The sequence below is a fragment of the Tachyglossus aculeatus genome, chromosome X1 (genome assembly GCF_015852505.1).
Source record: "Tachyglossus aculeatus isolate mTacAcu1 chromosome X1, mTacAcu1.pri, whole genome shotgun sequence".
In the NCBI taxonomy this organism is placed as follows: Eukaryota; Metazoa; Chordata; class Mammalia; order Monotremata; family Tachyglossidae; genus Tachyglossus; species Tachyglossus aculeatus.
In genome coordinates this window covers 93,665,873-93,689,144 of record NC_052101.1, presented here as the reverse complement: position 1 = coordinate 93,689,144, position 23,272 = coordinate 93,665,873, and the positions used below count along the sequence as shown (strand labels likewise).

Below are 23,272 nucleotides of genomic sequence, written 5' to 3'. Positions count from 1 at the left end.
GAATGAATTAGAACCCATGACCTCTGACTCCCAAGCCCGTGCTCTTTTCACTAAACCACGAGTAGTGAAGCAGCAATGCCTAGCATGACCTTGGGCAAGTCACTTCACTTCTCTAGGCCTCAGTTACCTTAACTGTAAAATGGGGATTAAGATTGTGAGTCCCATATGGGACAGGGACTGTGTCCAACCTGATTATCTTGTATCTACTCCAGCACTAAGAACAGTGCCTGGCACATAGTAAGTGCTTAACGAATACCACAATTACCATTATTATTAGTAGTAGCAGCAGTAGTAGTAGTAATGGTGTTAATTAAGCATCTACTATGTCTAAAGCACTGTACCAAATGTTGGGAAAAACTACACGGGTGAGAATAAGACATGGCCCCTGGGCCCCAAGGCACTTATGATCTAAGAATAAGGGTTAGGAGAGGGGAGTGGTGACAAACATCTAAGGAAAGATAAAACAATGAAGCAGAAAAAACAAGAACAAAGATAAATACAAGAACTAAAACCAAAAAGAGAAGTAGGGTACTGTGGCCGAAGGACTAGAGCTTCTAGCTCCTCACAACTCGGAGCCCAACAGCCAGAGTCAGAACCGCAATAGCCACCACATTCACGACAGCCACCACAGCCTTCCCAACATTCTACACTTTACGGAGACCCTGTGCTGCTGCTACTTAATAATAATAATAATAATAATAGCATTTATTAAGCACTTACTATGTGCAAAACACCGTTCTAAATGCTGGGGAGGTTACAAAGTGATCAGGTTGTCCCACGGGAGGCTCACAGTCTTAATCCCCATTTTACAGATGAGGTAACTGAGGCCCAGAGAAGTTAAGTGACTTGTCCAAAGTCATACAGCTGACAATTGGCGGAGCCGGGAATTGAACCCATGACCTCTGACTCCAAAGCCCGCGCTCTTTCCACTGAGCCACACTACTTCTCTGCTACTTCTGTTCTTCCCACCAGTGCAGGGGCAGAATGGGGGCGAGGCCCCAAGATAATTGTTCTCCCCCACTTCAAAACCTCAAGGAAGGCCCATCTCCTCCAAGAAGCCTTTCCTGACTAAGCCCTCCTCCCCTCTTCTCCCACTCCCTTCTGCGCCGCTCTTACTTGCACCTTCATTCATCCTCCCTTACATCCCCACAGCACATATGTATATATCGGTAATTTATTTATGTATCTATTTATTTATATTAATGTCTTTCTCCCCCTCTAGACTGTGAACTTGTTGTGGGCAGGAATGTGTCTGTTGTTATATTGTACTCTCCCAAATGCTTAGCACAGTGCTTTTCACACAGTAAACACTCAATAAATACGATTGATCGATCGATCGATGGTTCGGAGGGTGGGTGGGGGTTGGGGGGGGCAATGTGGGTTAACAGCAATGAAACTCAGAGGAAGGGAAGCCAAGTTCTTCTTGCTGACACACAGCAGGTTGTCAAGGATGTGGGGTCAGAGAGAGATTCCAGCATTCCCATGGGCTGGGAGGCTGAGGCCATGTGCCGTTGTTTTTGGGGGAAGGACGGAGGCATGCAATGTCCCCTGAAGGAAAAAGAGGGATTTTCCATCCATATGCCCCAGGAGGAGAGTGCCAAATTAGCAGAAAGATATTGAATATGCACTACCTAAACCGTCTTCCCCTCCACACCCTCTCGCTTCTGGAAATCAATGGAGATTCCTTGGGGAAGAAAGGGGTCGGAGTAATTAAGGGATAAGTCGGTGAGAGGTGAGCGGCTCTGGCAGCAGAAGTACCAAGTTTTCATTTTCAGTGTGGGGGTGAAAAGCAAGCAGGGATTTTAGGGGGAACTGGAGGGCACAGACTTCAAAGAGCTAACAGGCCGGAAAGCCACCATCATTTCAGTTCTGGGAATCTTCAGATCTTGTCAGAAATCTGAGGTGAGTGAGGCAGTTGTTGGGGTTCAGTTCAAAATGCCGGGGGGAGCCACTGTCCCCACGGAACTGGCACCTCTGCTCTGCAGTGACCCTTGTTGTGGAGGAGAGCAAGGTAGGAGTCAGCCATGCCATGCCACCTGACCTGCGGTTCGCTATCCAGTCAGCCAGTCAGTCATTCACATTTATTGAGTGCTTACTGTGTGCAGAGCACTTAGCGCTTGGGGAGAGTACACTATAACAATAAACTGACACATTCCCTGCCTGCACCGAGCTCACAGTCTAGGGGGGAAGACAGACATTAATGTAAATAAATAAATTGCAGGTATGTCCATAAGTGCTGTGGGGCTGGGAGGGGGGGATGAAAAAAGGGCGACGCAGGAGGGAGTGGGAGAAGAGGAAAGGAAGGCTTAGTCAGGGAAGGCCTCTTGGAAGAGATGTGCCTTCGATAAGGCTTTGAAGATGGGGAGAGTAATTGTCTGTCGGCTACAGCTAGCCTTGGTAGGTAAAATCCTTTTCAGGTGTACAAGTGTGTCTGTTACTGATGAATGGCCGACACGCCCTCCTGCACTGTTCACTTTAAGGATAAACTAATGTGTTTTGTATAGAGCCTAGCTCTGTTTGTGAGCCTTTCTCTTGGAAACACAATCTTCACTGAGTCTTGACTCAAGGTGAGGGTCTGTCTGCTTCCATAGTCCTTATATTGTTTATTCTGTCCTCCTGGTTTGCATATGCTGCCTTTCAGTTCACCACACAATAACTCCTTAGGTATTCTGCTACCGATCATTCTACTTGTATGTTCTGCCCACAGGAGCTGTGTTGTTAACAATAATAATAATATTTGTTAAACACTGTGTCAAGCACTGTTCAAGCACAGGAGTAGGTACAAGTGAATCGGGTCAGACATGATCCCTGTCCCACACAGGCCTCGCTGTCTAAGGAGGAGTCAAAGATGAGGAAGCAGAGGCACAGATAAGTGACTCGCCCAAGGTCACAGCCGTGAGCAATGCTTCTGTGCTGACTGACTGCGTTCTAGAACGTCATGGTCCGTCATCTTGTCCTGCCATTTGGTTTTGAGTGGGGTTCCTAGGTGACATTGGTGAAACTGCTCTAGAAGCTGTATGTGTCTTCTATCACAGGTCTGGGTCTCCCAGCCAATTAGGAGATGGGGCTTCACAACTCGGTGTTGGGGATGAAAAGTGTCGGTGATGTGTAGAGTAAGGGCCGGAAACACACTTGCCGTTTTCTCCACGTTTATTTTCATTCCGTAGCGCTGTGCTAAATCTGCAAAGCAATTCATCATCATTTGCACATCTTCTTGTATGTGTGTGCCTCGAGAGTGTGGTCATTTGCACGGAGAAGCAGCACGACTTAATGGATAGAGAACGGGCCTGGGAGTCAGAAGGTCATGGGTTCTAATCCTGGCTCCACCACATGTCTGCTGTGTGACCTTGGGCAAGTCACTTCTCTGGGCCTCAGTTTACCTCGTCTGTAAGATGGGGATTAAGAGTGTGAGCCCTATGTGGGACAGGGACTGTGTTCAACCTAATTTGTATCTACCCCAGTGCTTGGCACATAGTAAGCGCTTAACAAGTACCATTATTATTATTATAAAGCAGTTCCTGGACCGCTGTCTTAGAGACTTTTGAGGAGGTTGGTAGCCTATTGAGATGGAAGAGTTTCCCAGTGGATCAGAAGCATATTTGGACTTCAGTTTGTAGACACCTCATTGCATCTTCAAGTATGGCAGCATGCAACGGGTCTGCCAGAGAATCCGATTTCACTCGGATGGAAAAAAGAGCAGACAGGACACTGTCGACTCTGACTCCACCAGCCACTCTGACTTGCCCGAGGGTCTCGGTGAAGGTCCCAGGGCAGCCAAATGTATCAGCGTGGCTTAGTGGAAAGAGCACGGGCTTTGGAGTCAGAGGTCATGGGTTCAAATCCCAGCTCCATCACTTGTCAGCTGTGTGACTTTGTGCAAGTCACTTAGCTTCTCTGTGCCTCAGTTGCCTCATCTGTAAAATGGGGATTAAGACTGTGAGCCCCACGTGGGACAACCTGATCACCTTGTAACCTCCCCAGTGCTTAGAACAGTGCTTTGCACATAGTAAGCGCTTAATAAATGCTATTATTATTATTATTATTACTCATTTCTATGGCCCTGGTCTGTTAATGGGATTAAATGTTTCTGTAAGGTTAATGAGCACAGTAGTGAGGTCTGGAGAACAACACCTACTCTGCGCTTTTCCTGCACTTGTCTCAGTGCCAAAACCATAACTGCCACTCAGAAAGCAATACTCTCAGATACCCAAGCACATTCAATGTACACAAGCACAATCAATGGTATTTATTGAGTGCTTACAGTATGTGGTGCATTGTACTAAGCGCTGTATTATGTCAAATATAACAGAGTTGGTAGATGTACCCTGCCCACAAAGAGCTTACAGTCTAGAGGTGGAGACAGTCATTCATACGCAGCACATTCAGAAGGATAAGGCTGGTTCACTCCAGCCCAAAAAGGAGTGGTTCTTTTTGAGCAGAAAAGTTTTGAGAGGATTGCAAGCCTGAGGCAAAACTGAAAACAGCAGCAGGCCCTGCAAATAGCAACACATCAGTAAGGCAGAAGAATCATCTTGGTCTAGTATGGATGGAACTGTTGGCCCCACTCTGGCCTTTTCCGTCACCTCCAAGGGTTAATTTCATTGTCAGTCAGGTCATCTTTGACTATCAGTGGTATTTATTGAGCGCTTACTGTGTGCACAGCACTGTACTAAGTGCTTGGGAGAGTACGCTACAACAGAATTAGCAGACACAGTCCCTGCACACAACGAGCTTAACAGTAGAGACTATGAAGGACAATCTGGAACTTGGTAACTAGTGGAAAGAGCTCGGGCCTGGGCGACAGAGGACCTGGGTCCTGATCTCAGCTCCATCACTTACCTGCTGTCTGACCATGGGAAAGTCACTTCATTTCTTTGTGCCTCAGTTTCCTCATCTGGAAATATGGGTATTCACTACCCGACCTCCCTCCTTCTCAGACTGTGAACCCCATGTGGGAAATGGACTGTGTCCAACCTGATTGTCTTGCTTTTACCGACCCCACCACTTAGCTCGGCACGTAGTAAGCATTTAACAGATATCACGGTTAGGATTATAGGTTGCAGTTGGGGATTGCCTTTAAAAATCACAGGGCAAAGACCCAGAAAGAATTAGGGGAGAGAACAACTAGCAGCTAAAGAACTCTGTGGAGTAGTTTTAGATGGTTGAAATGTTTGGGACCTCTGAGAAAGCAAGTCTGTCCATTTGAGATGTTTCTGTTTCATGGCCACAACATGGTGAGAGGCACTCGTTCATTTATTTATTCATTCAATTGTATGAATTGAGGGCTTACTGTATGCAGAGCACTGTGCTGAGCACTTGGGAGAGTGCGATATAACAATAAACAGACTCATTCCCTGCCCACAATGAGCTTATAGTCTAGAGGGAGTCCCCAGCACACAAGTGGCTGAAGAAAAACCTATGCCAACCTCAGACTGCTGCTATGGATTTGGAATTCTCCCTAAATCAGCTATTGCTCATCTCTCATCATTTGCCTCAGTGATATGACTTTCCAAACCAGGACAGGTCAGTGAGGAGGGCCAGCCTCAGGGATAAACGGTTGGGCCTCTTATTACCGGTTCTGCCATCTGTTCTCCCAGTTTTCAATCAACCATGCCATAAAGAAGATGACACTAAGCAGGTTTCAAACCAGATCCTGTCTCCGAAAGCCAACCCTCACAGATGGGGTCAGCGTGAATATCCAGGTGGCAGCTGTGGGCAAGGTAGCTGCAGGGCACGTAGTGCCTTTTGTTCAGCCCAAGGGGTGGTCTGATAACTCAAAATTCAGACGGTGAAGCAGCTGCAGTCCACTCGGGCCAAATACAGATTTATTAAGGAAGAGGTGGTGCAATAAAACAAATCAATTTTCAACTGGTCGCTTTCTCCTGGGGAAAGTTCAAATCCCTCCTCTTGCGCCAGAGTTCTCCCTCAGGAGGCATTAAAGCCACTGCCATTTAGCCTTCTGACACTTGCTCACCTCATAACTTAGTCTACAAATTGAGCATGGTGCGAGCAATTTCTTTTCGGTACGTTGTTCAATTTTAAACCTCATGGCTAACTTCATCCACTGCCTGAACCACTAGACTGCAAGCATGGCGGTGTTAGCAACCATCTGCCGCCTCCCCTTTAACTAGGCTTCCAGTTGGGTTGCGGGGGGATTCAAAATGTGGTATAGCCGACATGACCCCCCAGGATGCTGGGGAAGGGCTGAGATCATGGGAGGGTCAGCTAAGTCTAGGGCAATCCCAAAGTGGATCTAGGAGCGCTGAACTGGGGCCCTCTCTACCTCATCAATACCCACCCATGATCCGACTTGCTTATGAGTTGGCCACACTGGCCTAGACTCAGCCTTCAGGAAGGAGTCAAGGGTGACTTCTGACCTGTCATTTGCCCGAATTAAGTTTGCCAAGTCATATTGTCACTGCTGCCTTGGTGCCACTTGACACCTCCCCTCCAGTCCCCCTCCTCTTTGCCAACCAGCACCAATTGCCCAGTTTGAAAGGGACGAGGGCCAGACAACTGAGTTTATTGGGTGCTCACTCTGCACATATCACTGTATGAGGCACCAGATCAGAGGATCATTATTAAAGTGGGAAAATAATCTACATGAAGAAGATATTACCTAATAAGGAGAAAGCACAACTCAAAGGTATCCTTGTTCTTCACATGAAAGTCAAGCATCCAGCTCCACAGAAAATCCACTTCCAGTCCAGTCCTGCGTGAAGGCCAGATGGGGTGGAGCGCTCTGTTCAGAACTACTCAGTTCAAGCAAAATCTTGCAGCTTTAGAGGAGCATCATGTTCACTTTACTTCTGGCTATTTTCTTTCTTCCACTAAATCCGAAGGTGGGGGAATGAGATCTCTTGGATTCATTTTAGCAACAAGGCAGACATCATAGCTATCGTGCATGAGGACATTGATGGCGATGACATTCCACTGGTTTTCCCAGGGGTCCAATTCTAGGATTTCTTTAGTGATGACTTCATGGCGATCTGAAAAACAGCAAAGGTGAAAATCAGTTTCATGGGTATCTTTTAACTCACTAGGTCAGACATTGTTAGAGCCCAAATCAATCAATCAATCAACCATTACTTACTGAGTACTTATATGGTGCAGAATACTGCATGAAGCTCTTGGGAGAGGGCAAGAGGATAAGTGGGCGTGATCTGTGCTCTCAAGGATGCATGTATATGTATGTATGTACATATGTATGTACCTCAGCATGCATACACTCACAGTCCCCGTATAACACTGTAGACTCTAGACTATAAGCCTGTTGTGGGCAGGGATTGTCTCTTGCTATAATGTACTTTCCAAGCGCTTAGTACTGTACTCTGCACACAGTAAGTGCTCAATAAATATGATTGAATTAATGAATAACACGATGATGATGATGATGATGATTTGTTAAGAGCTTACTATGTGTCAAACACTGTTCTAAGTGCTGGGGTAGTTGCAAGTTATTCAGTCAGGATACTGTCCCTGTCCCACCTGAGACTCACAATCTAAGTAGGCAGGAGAACAGCTAGAGGAACCCCACCTTATAGTTGAGAAACTATGGCACAGAGAAGTTAAGTGACTTGCCCAAGCTCACACAGCAAGCAGTTGGCAGAGCTAGGGTTAGAACTGAGGTCCGCTGACTCCCATGCTCTTTTCCCTAGGCCATGTTGCTTTTCAAGGCATATATACTGTGACACCAAATTGTTGGAATTTGTAGATCTGAAGATACTCAGTTAAGTAGTCTTGGACTATGCCTTTAATCCCACCTTCCTGTATATTAGCTGTTCTAGTTCACCTTTTTTGGTCAAAAAAGGTTAAAAAAACATTCAGAGCTTTACCTTGCTGAAATCATTAAGCTAGCATATTTGCTTCCTATCAAAAAGAAGCAATATTTTCTGTCGTCCTTATCTTGTTCCTGATGTGTTTACATAACTTTTGGGTTCTTTCTCTTCATTTATTTGACAAGGATCACTTTCCACCCTCTTTCGATTTTTCCGATTTTACCCTGGCAACCTTTAACTATTTCTCTTTTTGGTATCCTCTGCCACTCTGACCGAAAATTCCATTTTCTGTGATATTCCCATTCCATTAACTTTTGTTGGGTTTTTTTTTCCTAGCCAATATTTTCCTTCTACTTTCCCCATCTTATAGGTAGGATTAATTTTTCCTAGGGCCTTAAAATGGTTTCCTTATTATTCTCTGTAAAGTAAGCCGATGGTATTATTTGCACACATTACTAACTCACCACCGATTGCTACTTACAGTGAACAAGCCTTTGCATAAAACCTTTCAGGAGAGGAGGAAAACACATCAGGGAAAATTGAATCTGGTGGTCTGTCAACCTTATTTAATGCATCACAAAACTTCAAGATTGACAGTGTGCCCGATAATGATAGAGGACTGGAATACCAAAATATCTCCCAGGTCAAGATATAGACAGTCAGTCGGTCAGTCGTATTTATCGAGCACTTACTGTGTGCAGGGCACTGTACTAGAGAAGAAGCATGGCTTAGTGGAAAGAGCCCGGGCTTCGGAGTCAGAAGTCATGGGTTCTAATCCCACCTCTGCCACTTGTTGGCTGTGTGACCGGGCAAGTCACTTCACTTCTCTGTGCCTCAGTTACCTCATCTGTAAAATGGGGATTAAGACTGTGAGCCCCTCGTGGGACAACCTGATTACCTTTTATTCATTCATTCATTCAGTCATATTTATTGAGTGCTTACTGTGTGCAGAGCACTGTACTAAGCACTTGGGAAGTACAAGTCGCCAACAATGGGCTTGCTTAGAACAGTGCTTGGCCCATAGTAAGCACTTAACAAAAACCATTATTATTATTATTATTATTACTAAGCCCTTGGGAGGGTACAATATAACAGGCACCTTCCCTGCCCACCATGAGCTTGCAGTCCAATATACTGGTATGCTGGAAAGCTCTGTGAAGGGTGCTTGTCAATATATGGCCCACTTAATTTGATTTTCTATTAAGGAAAAGGGAAGATAACCTGGATGTAAGAAAGCCAACCCTTGCTTTGGTCTGCTGTTTGGTGTGAATTGAGTTGCTCCTGATTTGGTCTGTGGTCTCTCACTGGTCCTGTCTAGAGCTTTGGAAATGTCCTTACTCAGCCGGAGGGGAGGGGGAGGGGAAATGGGTGGTGGTGGGTATTAGATTCCAAGGGACTGCCACTCTCTGCCGCCATCCCAGCCCCATCTTGCCAACTTGTACTTCCCAAGCACTTAGTACAGTGCTCTGCACACAGTAAGCGCTCAATAAATATGATTGATTGATTGATTGATCTTGGTAGCTGGGCTGACTCAGCAGAAGGGAGCAAATGAGGAGAGGAGGGAGGGCCCCAACGATGATGGCATGGCTAAAAAAAGCCTCCGTGGCCTGGAATGGATGACAGAGAACATGTGGAATCTGGTGTTTGTATCAGCGACTGACTCACGCCCAGAGGCTGCCATGGGAAGAACTGATGGCTTGGGGTGAAGTGCGGGGGGGCAGGGGGAGGGGAGAGGGGAATGACACCCTCTGGCATTTGTCAGCAATACTCAGCATCTGTTCTAGCGGTTATTTCTCCTGTTGACTAAAAAAATACCTCAACCTTGGAAATTATTGCAGGGGGATGGGGACCATACCGGGTAAAGAGAGAGTCTTTCCAGAAATGGGCTTGTCGAGAGCTGAGTTTTGGTGCTGCTTCTTCTCTGGAAAAACCCTGAATTATAGATTGCTATTGACGATGTGAACATTGTTAAAAAAGCCTGTGAGCCGCATTTCCATGCAGATGCAGTATAACAGCTTACCAGTGATTCAGTGGCTTTGACAGAGTATTCAGGGACAAAGTCCATTACAAAAACCCTTGGCTCCTACATCAGATTTATCAATGGGTGATTTATTCAGAGCAAAACTGGTGGCTGGGAGAACTTTGAACATTTGTTTCAAATGGAATTGGATTGAGGAATTTGAATGAACAGCTGTGAGCTGCTTGCTTCATTTTACTTGGTCACTCTGCAGGCCATCTAAGAAGCTGTTTCAGTTCCAAGTCTGTATCCTCCAACTTTACCACTACAATCGTTGCTGTGCCGAGCCCCTTAATAAGTCCAAATTTAATTGATTTCAATAAGGTACTGTAACTACTATAATCAAAACTGAGCTTAACAAGGTTTTCAAATCTAAATTACATAATGGATGAGAGGAGGGGAGCAAACCTTTATGGGAGATTAGTCAAAATAAAAAAAATCCTTTAAGCTACTCCTCACCCAGAAAACAATGATGCTGAGATGCAAACTCATTACCTTAGCAAGATGTCAGCAATTACAATGCTAGCTCACAGTGCTGTAAACCAAATGCTAATTCAATGTATTTTTTTGCTTTCAGTGGGGCAGTTCAACAAGATGGAGAGACAGTTCCATGCATTTAGGTTGGCCATTTGCAAAGGTAGATCTTCAGTTATGAAATTAATATTTCTCTTGCACACATTTAGTTTCACCTTTTCAAGCCCCAGGAAGATTTTCATCTTCTGAATGAGTCAAACAGAAATGAAACTTGACTGGCCAGCCGAGCAGGCATCTTTATAAATATGAAACAGCTCGTTGTGGGCAGGGAATGTGTCTACCACCTCTGTTACATTGCACTCTCCCAAGCGTTTAGCACAGTGCTCTGCACACAGTAAGCACTGAGTAAATACCATTGATTGATTGATTGATTATAACAGGTATCCCTCAGAACCTCTAGGGAAGTAGGGCATGTTATTTGTTTGGGCCATGAAGACAGACCTCCCCTCACCCAATCCCTGGAGGTGATAATAATTATGCTACTTGGTAAGTGCTTACTATGTGCCAAGCACTGTAATAACCATTGAAGTAATAATAATAATGATGGCATTTATTAAGCGCTTACTATGTGCAAAGCACTGTTCTAAGCATTAGGGAGGTTACAAGGTGATCAGGTTGTCCCACAGGGGGCTCACAGTCTTAATCCCCATTTTCCAGATGAGGTAACTGAGGCACAGAGAAGTTAAGTGATTACCCAAAGTCACACAGCTGACAATTGGCAGAGCCGGGATTTGAACCCATGACCTCTGACTCCAAAGCCAGTGCTATTTCCACTGAGCCACAAGATTATCAGGTTGGACCCAGTCCCTGTGCCACATGGGGCTCACAGTCTAAATAGGAGGGAGCAGGATTTAATCTCCATTTTACAAATTAGGAAACTGAAGCAGAGAGAAGTGACTTGCCCAAAGTGGCAGATCTGGGATTAGAAACCAGGTTCTCTGACTCCTAGCCCCATGCTCTTTGATGACACTCCATTTCAAGTAAGAAAGACAAAGGAAAAATATGTAAATAAGAATTTCATGCCATTGTACCCCAAGACATGTGCTTTTAATTAGCAGGAACTGGGAAAAGACAGTAGAATACTTATTATTAGTTATTATTGTTAATAATAATTATTGTCATACCTATAATGTGCCAAGCACAGTATTAAGTGCTGGGGCAGATATGAGATAATCAGGGCTCACATGGGGCTCACGGTCTAGGTAGGAGGGAGAACAGGATTTGAACCCCCATTTTACAGATGAGGGAACTGAGCCACAGAGAAGTTAAGGGACTTGCCCAAGGTCACTCAGCAGACGAGTGGCTGAGGCAGGATTAGAACTCAGGTCCTCTGACTCCCAGGCCCGTGCTCTCTCCACTAAGCCACACTGCTTCCCCTCTGTTTGACTGAACCGATCAAATCAGTGGTATTTTTTGAGCGCTTACTATGTGCAGAGTAACAACAATAACAATGATGGTATTTATTAAGCGCTTACTTTATGCAAAGCACTGTTCTAAGCGCCGGAGAGGTTACAAGGTGATCAGGTTGTCCCACGGGGGGCTCACAGTCTTCATCCCCATTTTCCAGTTGAGGTAACTGAGGAACAGAGAAGTTAAGTGACTTGACCAAAGTCACACAGCTGACAGTTGGTGGAGCTGGGATTTGAACCCATGACCTCTGATTCCAAAGCCCGGGCTCATTCCACTGAGCCAGGCTGCTTCTCTATGTGTGGAGTACTGTACTAAGTGCTGAAAATTCTTATCTGTACTGTATAGAGTTGTGTAAGCTGAGATGGCAAAACTCTATGGACACAACTATAAACACTCTTGTCTTGTCTTATGCTGTCGAGTCTCTCCCATGCCTCTGCTGCTCAGCACAGGTGAGTTTTGGGAAGCAGCGTGGCTCAGTGGAAAGAGCCCGGGCTGTGGAGTCAGGGGTCATGAGTTCATATGCCAACTCTGCCACATGTCTGCTGTGTGACCTTGGGCAAGTCACTTCACTTCTCTAAGCCTCAGTTACCTTATCTGTAAAATGGGGACTAAGACTGTGATCCCCATGTGGGACAACCTGATCACCTTGTATCCCCCCAGCGCTTAGAACAGTGCTTTGCACATAGTAAATGCTTAACAAATGCCATTATTATTATTATTATTATTTTGACTTGTAGCAGATTGCCTTCCACTCGCTAGCCACTGGCCAAGCTAGGAAGGGAATGGCTAGGCCTCTGCTTGACTCTCCCTCCCATAGGCGAGACTGGTAGGGTACTGGAAACTCTCCAGGAGCAATCCTGGCACTTACTATGTGCCAAGCACTGTTTTATTCACTTATAGTGAATAAAAATTTTACAATTTCTAGCAAGGTGGGAGGGGAGCCCGCTAACTGCTGTCACCTCTGCGTCATCTATGCACTTGGATCTGTGACCTCTGGGCATTTGATATTTGCCCCACCCTCAACCCCAGGGCACGTATGTACATATCTTTAAATTGCATATTATAAGTTCTTTATTCATACTAACGTCTGTATCCCCCTCTAGACTGTAAGCTCGCTACGGGCAGGGAATGTGTCCGCTAAATCCCTTGGATTATGCTCTCCCAAGCACTTAATATAGTGTTCTGCACATAGTAAGTGCTCAATAAATACCACTGATTGATTGATAATCATGACTGATGAGGAATGGGGAATAACATGCGTGATAACGACTTATATAATGTCCTATCCTGGACAGTAAATTAGCTGCCAAATGACTGATTTGTTTACGGGAATTCCAGATGTGTCGAATATTGAAATTTATTGACAATTTCATCGGTTGAATATGTTACACTTTCTGGTGGGGTGGAGGCGGGGAGGAGACCCCACTAATCACAGTGTGTGTGATAATAAAATATGAGATGTAAATGAGTTTATCTCCTGCTTGGCTGGTTTCCTTACAGGAATTCCAGATGTACAGAATATTGAAATTTATTGAGAATTTCATAGGTTAAATGGAAAAATCATCATCCTTAAAAGTATCTGTTGAGCCCCATGCTCCTGCTACATTAAAAAAAGAGTGAGATGGGTGTCATGAATTTGCATGAGGCCAAGTCAGCTTGAATAATGCGTATCTGCTCCTCGTATGCCATGATGTGTTTGGGATGATTGAGGCTTGGGTAATGATTTGTGCATTCGGGTATGAAATGTCAAAGGGAGAAAGCCAGATTCCAGTTAGTGTCAAGATGGAGGAATCACTGTAACTGTCACCACCCCATCATCCTGCCCCAGTCTGCTTGTGGCAGCATCATCGTGAGCCACCGCCCCCCACCTCCCCGAGGGACAGTGACCGTATCTAATTCCCACCTGGGTATTCTAAATAAATGTTATTACTCATCAGTCGGTCAGTTAATTGGATTTATTGAGCAGTTACTGAGTGCAGAGCACTGTACTAAGCACTTGGGAGAATACAATGTAACTATAAAAAGACACATTCCCTGCCCACAACAAGCTTACAGTCTAGAGTGAGAAGCAGCGTGGCTCAGTGGAAAGAGCCCGGGCTTGGGAGTCAGAGGTCATGGGTTCTAATCCCGGCTCCGTCACTTGTCAGCTGTGTGACTTTGGGCAAGTCACTTCACTTCTCTGGGCCTCTGTTCCCTCATCTGGAAAATGGGAATTAAGACTGTGAGCCCCACATGGGACAACCTGATCACCTTGTATCCACCCCCCCCCCCCCCAGCGCTTAGGTAAGCGCTTAACAAATACCATTATTATTATTATTTTAGAGTACTACTATACTACTACTTTTTTACGGTATTTGTTAAGCACTTACTATGTTCCGGGCACTGTACTAAGCGCTAGGGTAGGTACAAGCTAATCAGGATGGACACAGTCCATGTCTCTCAAGGGACTCACAGTCTCACAGACTCAAAGTCCCCGTTTTACAGATGAGGTAACTGAGGCACAGAGAGAAGTTAAGTGACTTGCCCAAAGTTGCACAGAAGACGTGGCAGAACTGAGAGGAGGCAGGGAAGTCAGCGAGGAAGATTCTCCAACTGATTCCTCATTTACCCTACTTGAATGCACTGTGCCCTTGGATCTTTAAGCACTGGATAGTCGTCCCCACCCCCCTGCACCCCACTCAGCCCCACAGCACTTACGTACATAGCCATAATTTATTTTCATGTCTGTCTCCCTCGCTAGACAGTAAACCCCTTGTGGGTAGGAAATGTGTCTGCTGATTCTGTTATATCATAGTGATGATAATGTTGGTATTCGTTAAGTGCTTAGTATGCATCAAGCACTGTTTTAAGCCCTGTAGAAGATACAAGCTAATCAGGTTGGACACAGCCCCTGTCCAGCATGGGGCTCATACTATTAATCCCCATTTTACCGATGAGGTAACTGAAGCCCAGAGAAGTGAAGTGACTTGCCCAAGGTCACACAGCAGACATGTGGCGGAGCCAGGATAAGAATCCAGGTGCTTTTGATGCCCAGGCCCGTGCTCTATCCACCGGGCCACGATGCTTCTCTATCCCAAGCTCTGCACAAAGTAAACGCTCAATAAATACCAATGATTGACTGACCGTCACCAACAATAGTTGAGTGTCTAATGTGAATGAGATGCTTAGGAGACCCTCAACAGCACTTGGACCCCCAGCTGGAAATGGTTTTGGTTTAACCACGTCTGTGTAGCCAGGAGCAGGGGGCTGCTCTGGAATTCCTCTCAGCCCCTCACAGGAGCATGTTTCCTAGATGAGGAGAGCCCAGAGTCTCAGCCTGGCAGTTGGGTGGCTCCATTCAATCAATCAGTCAATCAATCATTGGTGGTATTTATTCAGCACTTATTGTTTTCAGAGCACTGGACCAAGTGCACTGGAGTAGATACAAGGTAATCAGGTTGTCCCACATGGGGTTCGCAGTCTTAATCCCCATTTTACAGATGAGATCACTGAGGCACTGAGAAATTAAGCAACTTGCCCAAAGTCACATAGTTGACAAGTGGCGGAGCCGGGATTAGAACCCACAACCTCTGACTCCGAAGCCCGTGCTCTTGCCACTAAGGCATGCTGCTACTAGTGCTTAACAAAATACCATCATCATCACCTGGGAGAGTCCAATCCAACAGAGTTGGTAGACACGTTCCCTGCCCACAACGATCTTCAGTCTAGAAGACTCCTGGGAGGTTCGCATTATGAAGGGGAAAACTTTGCAGTTGTCAAGCAGGAACTCAAGTACGGAACTAGGTATCGAAGTCGGGCCCAGATTAAAGCCCCAAAGGAGCCATTTTACAGATGTTAATGGGAGGATCTCCCAATGGGGTAGCCATTTAATGAGTCAGCCTCAAACACTAAAATCCCACATATGCACCACCATACTGAATGGACCTACTTTCACATTTTGGAAGCTGGTGACTGCCAGTAGGATAAACAAAGATTACCATTTAAATGAAAAAAAAAATGTGTTTTGGAATGGTATTTACATTTGAGAGAATAACCTGAGCCAGACTGTGTTTTTTTGGAATAAATATGGCAAGAGTATTAACGGGTCTGTGTAACATACGGAGAGCAGAATGTTTATCAAATCACATCATTTGGAAACTGTAGATTTCTGTTTGTCGAGCTGACAGTCATACAGCTAGTAAGTAGTGGCCGTATCATTACAAAATCACCCCCAGAACTCCTATCATATGTCTGTTGGACAGAATACTGGTGGGGAATTAGGGAATGAGTCCCTCTAAGACTGTAAGCCAACCTGTTGCCGACTTGTACTTCCCAAGAGTTTAGTACAGTGCTCTGCACACAGTAAGTGCTCAATAAATATGAATGAATGTAAGCTCCTCTTTTTTATGGTATTTGTTAAGCCCTTACTGTGTGCCAGGCACTGTAGTAAGCGCTGGGGTAGATATGAGATAATCAGGTTGGACACAGTCCCTGTCCCACATAGGGCTCACAGTCTTAATCCCCATTTTACAGATGAGGGAACTGGGGCACAGAGAAGTGAAGTGACTTGCCCAACAGACAACACACAGCAGACAACTCCCAGGCCCATGCTCTTTCCACTATGCCATGCTGCTAACTCTGTTGTATTGTACTCTCCCAAGTACTTAGTACAGTGCTCTGCACACAGTAAGTGCTCACTTAAGTAATTATGGCATTTGGTATTAAATACCACTGATCGACTGATTTTTGATGATGCACATCTACCTGGATAGAATGCGATTGCGATGTAGGAAGAAGTGGTTACATGCATGTGTGCAACACCGGTCAAGGCGCGGGCAACTAGAAAATGGGTTCTCCTTAACACGGGGTTCCTCAGGGACTTAACCCCTGCACTGTAGGAGAAACAAGGGTATAGATGTTTGGTCGGTGATTCCCCGTGGTGAGAGTAAGGCTCTGGGAGGGATTGGGGGTGGGGTGTAGAGGGTGGGGAGAGTGGCTGGGCGAGCATCTGTTCCTCCCCACCAACCAACAACATGTGGGTGACAGTTAGCTTGGAGGTCATAGGGCACAGAGAGGCAGGTTGGGAGAAGGGGTCTCCCAGGAGAGTCAGTAAGTCATAGCCAAGGGCAGAGACAGACCTGCTCTCTTGGAATTCTGAATCTGCAGCTTTGAAAAGAAGTGCTAAATAAGTGGTTATCAAGTCCACTCCCTTGCTCTCGGATAAGGCCGCACTTCAATCAATCAGTCATGCCATTTATTGAACACTTACTGCGTGACAAGCACTGTACTAAGCGCTTGGGAGAGTACAACAGAGTTAGCAGATAAGATTCCTGCCCACAGAGTTTACAGTCTAGACAATGAGCTTACAGTCCAGAGAAGCAGTGTGGCTCAATGGAAAGAGCCCGGGCTTGGGAGTCAGAGGTCATGGGTTCAAATACCGGCTCCACCACTTGTCAGCTGTTTGACCTTGGGCAAGTCACTTAACTTCTCTGGGCCTCAGTTACCTCATCTGTAAAATGGGGGTTAAGACTGTGAGCCCCAGGTGGGACAACCTGATCACCTTGTATCCTCCCCAGCGCTTAGAACAGTGCTTTGCACATAGTAAGCGCTTAACAAATGCTATTATTATTATTATTATTATTATTATTATTAAGCAGATGGGACTTTATCCTGATTTTAAAGATGTCCAGAGAGGGAGAGTCTACAACTGCCCACAGCTATTCACTCCAGTGTTTAACTACCCTCAATGGAAGGAAAGTATTTCTTATGTCTAACTTGAATCACTCTCGCTTTCTTCTCAGTAAAGAGGAAGCACGGCTGGTCATCTCCTTTTATTGGTCCTGAGCCTTCTCTGCTCCAAGCAAAAACAATCTCAGTTCCTTTAGCTTTACTCCTCCTCGCTCCTATTCTCCAATTCATTGTCCCACTATGCTTCTCTCCTGGGTTCTCTTCCAGGTCTCTGCATGCTTTTAAATTTGAGGAACCTTAGTAAAACCTGCAGAAATGAGGACTTAGTGGGGGAACCAACAGTGTGGCCTAGTGGGGAGAGACAAGAGGTCAGTGAGGAGGCAGATGCAGTAGTCAAGTCACTACTTGGGTAAACCACTTCTCTGTGCCTCAGTTTTCTAATTTGTAAAATGGAGATTAAATCCTATACCATCTTGCTTCTCCCCACTCCAATCCATACTTCGCTCTGCTGCATGAATCATTCATCAACAAAACCATCCAGTTCTTATTCCCCCACTCCTCAAGAACCTCAGTGGCTGCCCATCCACCTCTGCATCAGATAGAAACTCCTTACCCTTGGTTTTAAAGCACTTAATCAGCTCCTCCCATCCTAACTCACCTCACTAATCTACTATAGCCCAGCCTGCACACACCGCTCCTACAGTGCCAGCTTACTCGCTGTGTCCCGGTCTCGTCTATCTAGCCGCCATCCCCTTTCCCACATCCTCCCCCAGATCACCACTCTTTCCACCTTCAAAGCATTACTAAGGTCACATCTCCTCCAAGAGGCCTTCCCCGATGAAGCCCTCTTTTCCCCGGCTCGCTCTCCCTTCTGCGTCATCTATGCACTTCAATCTGTGACTTGTGGACACTTGATATTCACTCCACCCCCAATCCCACAGCACTTACGAACATATCTTTAAATTATATATTGTAAATTACTTATTTATTCACATTAATATGTGTCTCCCCCTCTAGACTGTAAACTCGATTGGGCAGGGAATGTGTCTGCTAATTCTGTTGTACTGTACTTTTCCAAGTGCTTAGTATGGTGCTCTGCACATAGGAAGTGCTCAACAAATATGATTGATTGAAGAACATGGGCCTGGGGGTCAGAGGACTAGGATTATAATTCTGGCTCTGCCACTTGCCTGCTCTTTGACATGGGTCAAGTCACTTCACTTCTCTGTGTCCCTCCTATGTAAAATGGGATAAAGACTGTGAGCTCCATGTGGGACATGGACTATGTCCAGTCTTATTAGCTTATGTCTACCCCAGCACTTAGTACAGTGCCTGGCACATAGTAAATGCTAAACAAAAGCCACAAAATAATTGTTTGGGCACACTGGCAGACAGGGGAACTCAGCCAGCTACTCCACACCTCTTGCAGTTGTCAGGGATAAGACATCCAATTGGGAGGTCCTGGCCTGCCCTCATAAAAAAGAAGAAAAAGGGAAAGAGGGGAGGAAAGGTTGGAAAAAGCAGAGAAGGAAAGAAAAAAAACAAAAAAAACCCAAAACTGCAGGAAAATGGGGGAAGGAGAAGAGAAAAAGAGCACATAAGAGGACATGAAAACAGGAGGAAGGAAAAAAGAAATGGAGAAGCAAAAATTAAAGCAGGGAAAGAAAAAAAGGAGGAAGATGCAAGGTAACAGGACATGCATGTGGGTAGGGTACAGGTCTACCAACTCTGTTATGTTTTGTGCTCTCTCAAGTGCTCAATATAGTGCTCTGCATGCAGTAAACACTCAAAAAATACATAAAGCACTCAATCAACTCAGTCCATCCCACCTCATCTCACTAATCTATGCATTGATTGATTGATTGATGCGTGAACCAAATAAGGAAAAGGGGCAAAGAAACAAAGCCCAACGAGACGATATCTCAGAGACAGGAAAGTCCAGAAAAATTGGGGATAGAATGCATGGATTGGGGAGTGAGGGAGGGAGTGGACAGAAGGTGAAAGGAGTAGGCGGATGGAAAAGAGCTCAGGAGGTGGGTGGAAAACCCTACAGAGAGGGGATGGGGTGGCATGGGAGTATCCCGAGGGTAAATGAAACACAGGATGCTAATATCCAAGCAATTCTAAGCAGAGCCGATCCTATTATGGTATTTGTGAACACTTATTCATTCCACTAGCGATGGGTTTGAAAGAATCTACAAGAATCCATAACTAACTCCTCACACTCATGGCCAAACTCCTTTATTCATTGTGGTAAGCCTTAAGGGAATGAAATTAAGGCAAAGTTGCTCACTGGCCCCGATCCTCTCGGAAGGAAGATTGCTGCTTCCCTTCTCTTGGCAGCCCTCCTGATTCGCTTCAAGCACTGTACTAAGCGCTGGGGTATTTGCAAGATCATCAGGTCCCACATGGGGCTCACAGTCTAAGTAGGAGGGAGAACAGGTATTGAATCCCCATTTTGCAGATGAAGGAACTGAGGCACAGAGAAGTGAAGTGACATAAGTAGCTAAGGTCCCACAGCAGGTAAATGGCACAGTCAAAATTAGAACCCAGGTCCTCTGACTCCTAGGCCTGGGTTCCCTCCACTAGGCCACGCTGCCCAAGGCCACACAGCAGACAAGTGGCAGAGCCGGGATTAGAACTCATGATCTTCTGACTCCCAGGCGCATCCTCTATCCACTACACTATGTTGCTTCTCTAAAAGCTCTTACTGTGTTTCAGGCACTGTACTAAACACGGGTGGGTACAAGCAAATCGGGTTGGACCCAGTTCCTGTCTCTTGTAGGGCTCACAGCCTTCATCCTCATTTTACAGATGAGTGACGGAGGCACAGAGAAGTGAAGTGACTTGCCTAAGGCCACAGAGCAGGCAAGTAGCAGAACCGGAATTAGAACCCATGACCTACTGACTCCCAGGCTGGTGCTCCATCCAAGGCTTTGGGTCTGCCCCCTCCTGCTCCAGGCTGGTCTCTCCTCCCTACTCCATCATCTTGATCATTGCTAAACAACTCAAACAACAAACTATGTCACCCTTGCTGTGGCCGCTTGGCTTTTAGTTAGTTGATTCATTGCCTCCAAATACATGTGAAATCAAATGTTTTCTCACATCTTTTCCCGCAATTTCTCTCCTCTTGAGAAAATCTTCTGAAGAACAAAGGGAAGACTTGCATTTTACGGTTAGGCTCATTTCTTAAATGAATGCAGGCATCTAAAAGGTTCTGACTTTCTTACAGTATCGACTCTGCCTTTGGCTCCGTGCCAAAACATGTCTTCCGCAAGCGTGTTTTTCACGGTTATGTTAGCAGAGTGCTTCTATTTAGTGAGGTTAGAATTAAACAGTTAGTCATCTTGAATATAACTGCTTCATTTACTGCTGCAACTAATCAATCTTGGGAGCTTTTCGCTTACTCCATTTATGCTTATTTTTAAATCTGACTGCTACATTGAGGAATAATGAAGTCTTAATGCAAATACAATTATGTGTCATCCAAATTAGTCCTTTCACGTCATAGTCAGGCTCATAAATGAGACATTAAAGAAAGTTGACTAAAAGATAAGTACATTAGATATTATTTTAAAGGCAGTTTCAAATAATTTGTTCAATGGATGTTAAATGAGGCTAAAATAGTTGTGTGAAGTGCTGAATTTATTTCACTTACAGGAAAAGCTGAGGTGAAATACAGTGCTACTTCTCACCAGACCTCTATTTCCACACTACTATTTGCTCCACAGGCAAAATAATCCATTTAGAAAAAGCTGGATCTACAAGGCATAAATATTCCGGAGCATTGTTACCACCCAGTTATTCTAAGACTTTCTGCTAGTTCGAGTTTCTGTATTCGAGGACTACAGCAATTTTAGAATTTTTAGTTAGAAAAACAACCAGCAGTAGATGTCACAGATTCGTAATATTAATTGCGGTATTAGTTAAGTGATTACTCTGTGCCCAGCGCTCTGCTAAACCCTGGGGTAGATACAAGAAAATCAGATTGGACACAGTCCCTATCCTACATGGGGCTAACAGTCTAAGAGGGAGGGAGAATGGGTATTTATTCTCCATTTTGCAGGCGAGAAAATGGAGACACAGAGAAATTAAGTGACTTGCCCAAGGTCACTCGGTAGGCAAGTGGCAGAGCTGGGTTTAGAAACTGGGTGTCCTGATTCCCAGGCCCGGGCTCTTTCTACTAGACCGCGATGCTTCTCAAATTGACAACTTGACACTTAGCGTGGCTCAGTGGAAAGAGCGCGGGCTTTGGAGTCAGAGGTCATGGGCTCAAATCCCAGCTCCGCCAATTGTCAACTGCGTGACTTTGGGCAAGTCACTTAATTTCTCTGTGTCTCAGTTCCCTCATCTGTAAAATGGGGATGAAGACTGTGAGCCCCCCGTGGGACAACCTCATCACCTTGTAACCTCCTCAGCACTTAGAACAGTGCTTTGCACATAGTAAGTGCTTAATAAATGCCATTATTATTATTATTATTACTCCCCTCACTACAGAATCTCCCTGGGAACATTGGAATCCAAGCAAACACATCCAGTTAGAGAAGCAGCGTGGCTCAGTGGAAAAAGTGCAGGCTTGGGAGTCAGAGGTCATGGGTTTGAATCCCACCTCCCCCACATGTCTGCTGTGTGACCTTGGGCAAGTCACTTCACTTCTCTGTGCCTCAGTTCCCTCATCTGTAAAATGGGGATTAAGACTGTGAGCCCCACATGGGACAACCTCATCTCCTTGTGTTCCGAACAGTGCTTTGCACATAGTAAGCGCTTAACAAATACCAACATTATTATTATTATTATCCAGTTCTGTTGTAACATATTTTCACTATAGGCATTCATTCATTCAATCATATTTCTTGAGTGCTTACTGTGTGCAGATCACTGTACTAAGCACTTGGAAAGTACAATTCGGCAACAAATAGAGACAATCCCTACCCAACAATGGGCTCACAGTCGGCTTCAAGGCTTTCTATCACCTCACCCCCTCCTACCTCACCTCCCTTCTCTCCTTCTACAGCCCAGCCCGCACACTCTGCTCCTCTGCTGCTAACCCCCTCACTGTGCCTCGTTCTAGCCTATCCTGCGATCAACCCCCGCCCACGTCCTACCCTCCCTCCACACATCCGCCAAACTAGCTCTCTTCCTCCCTTCAAAGCCCTACTGAGAGCTCACCTCTTCCAGGAGGCCTTCCCAAACTGAGACCCCCCCCCCCCACTTTTTCCTCTCCTCCTCCTCCGCCCTGCCCCATTGCCCCCCACCCTGTCCCCTTCCCCTCCTCACAGCACTTGCATATATTTGTACATATTTATTACTCTATTTTCTTTGTACATATTTACTACTCTATTAATTTTATTAATGATGTGTACATAGCTATAATTCTATTTATTCTGATGGTATTGACACCTGTCTACTTGTTTTGTTTTGCTGTCTGTCTCCCCCTTCTAGACTGTGAGCCTGTTGTTGGGTAGGGACCATCTCTATATGTTGCTGTTTTTTACTCCCCAAGCACTTAGTACAGCGCTCTGCACACAGTAAATGCTCAATAAATACGATTGAATGAATGAATGAATGAATAGAAGGGGGGAGACAGACAACAAAACAAAACAAAACAACTAGACAGACACTATATATTTTGACTAGAACATTGGTAGGAAATTAGAGAATGCTCAACTGACAGTGCAAGCTTATTTCAATATGTCATGGCCTAGTGGAAAGAGCATGGGCTTGGGAGTCAGAATGTCATGTGTTCTAATCCTGGCTCTGCCACTTGCCTGCTGGGTGACCTTGGGCAAATCACTGCACTTCCCGGGCCTTCAGTTTCCTAATCTGTAAAATGGAGATTAAATAACTGTTTTCCCTCCTACTTAAA

At 45.3% G+C, this 23,272-nt stretch overlaps 1 protein-coding gene across 3 annotated transcripts in view; it reads right to left on the bottom strand.

Moving 5' to 3' along the window:
• Positions 1–5,806: 5,806 nt before the first annotated feature.
• KBTBD12 (kelch repeat and BTB domain containing 12) overlaps positions 5,807–23,272 on the bottom strand; it is a 74,063-nt gene continuing 56,597 nt past the window's right edge. For all 3 annotated transcript variants that reach the window (XM_038739974.1, XM_038739977.1, XM_038739976.1), the window contains exon 6: positions 5,807–6,989. In XM_038739974.1, the coding sequence (XP_038595902.1) occupies positions 6,814–6,989 (176 nt within the window). In that variant the 3' untranslated portion in view covers positions 5,807–6,813. The remainder of the gene's footprint in view (positions 6,990–23,272) is intronic.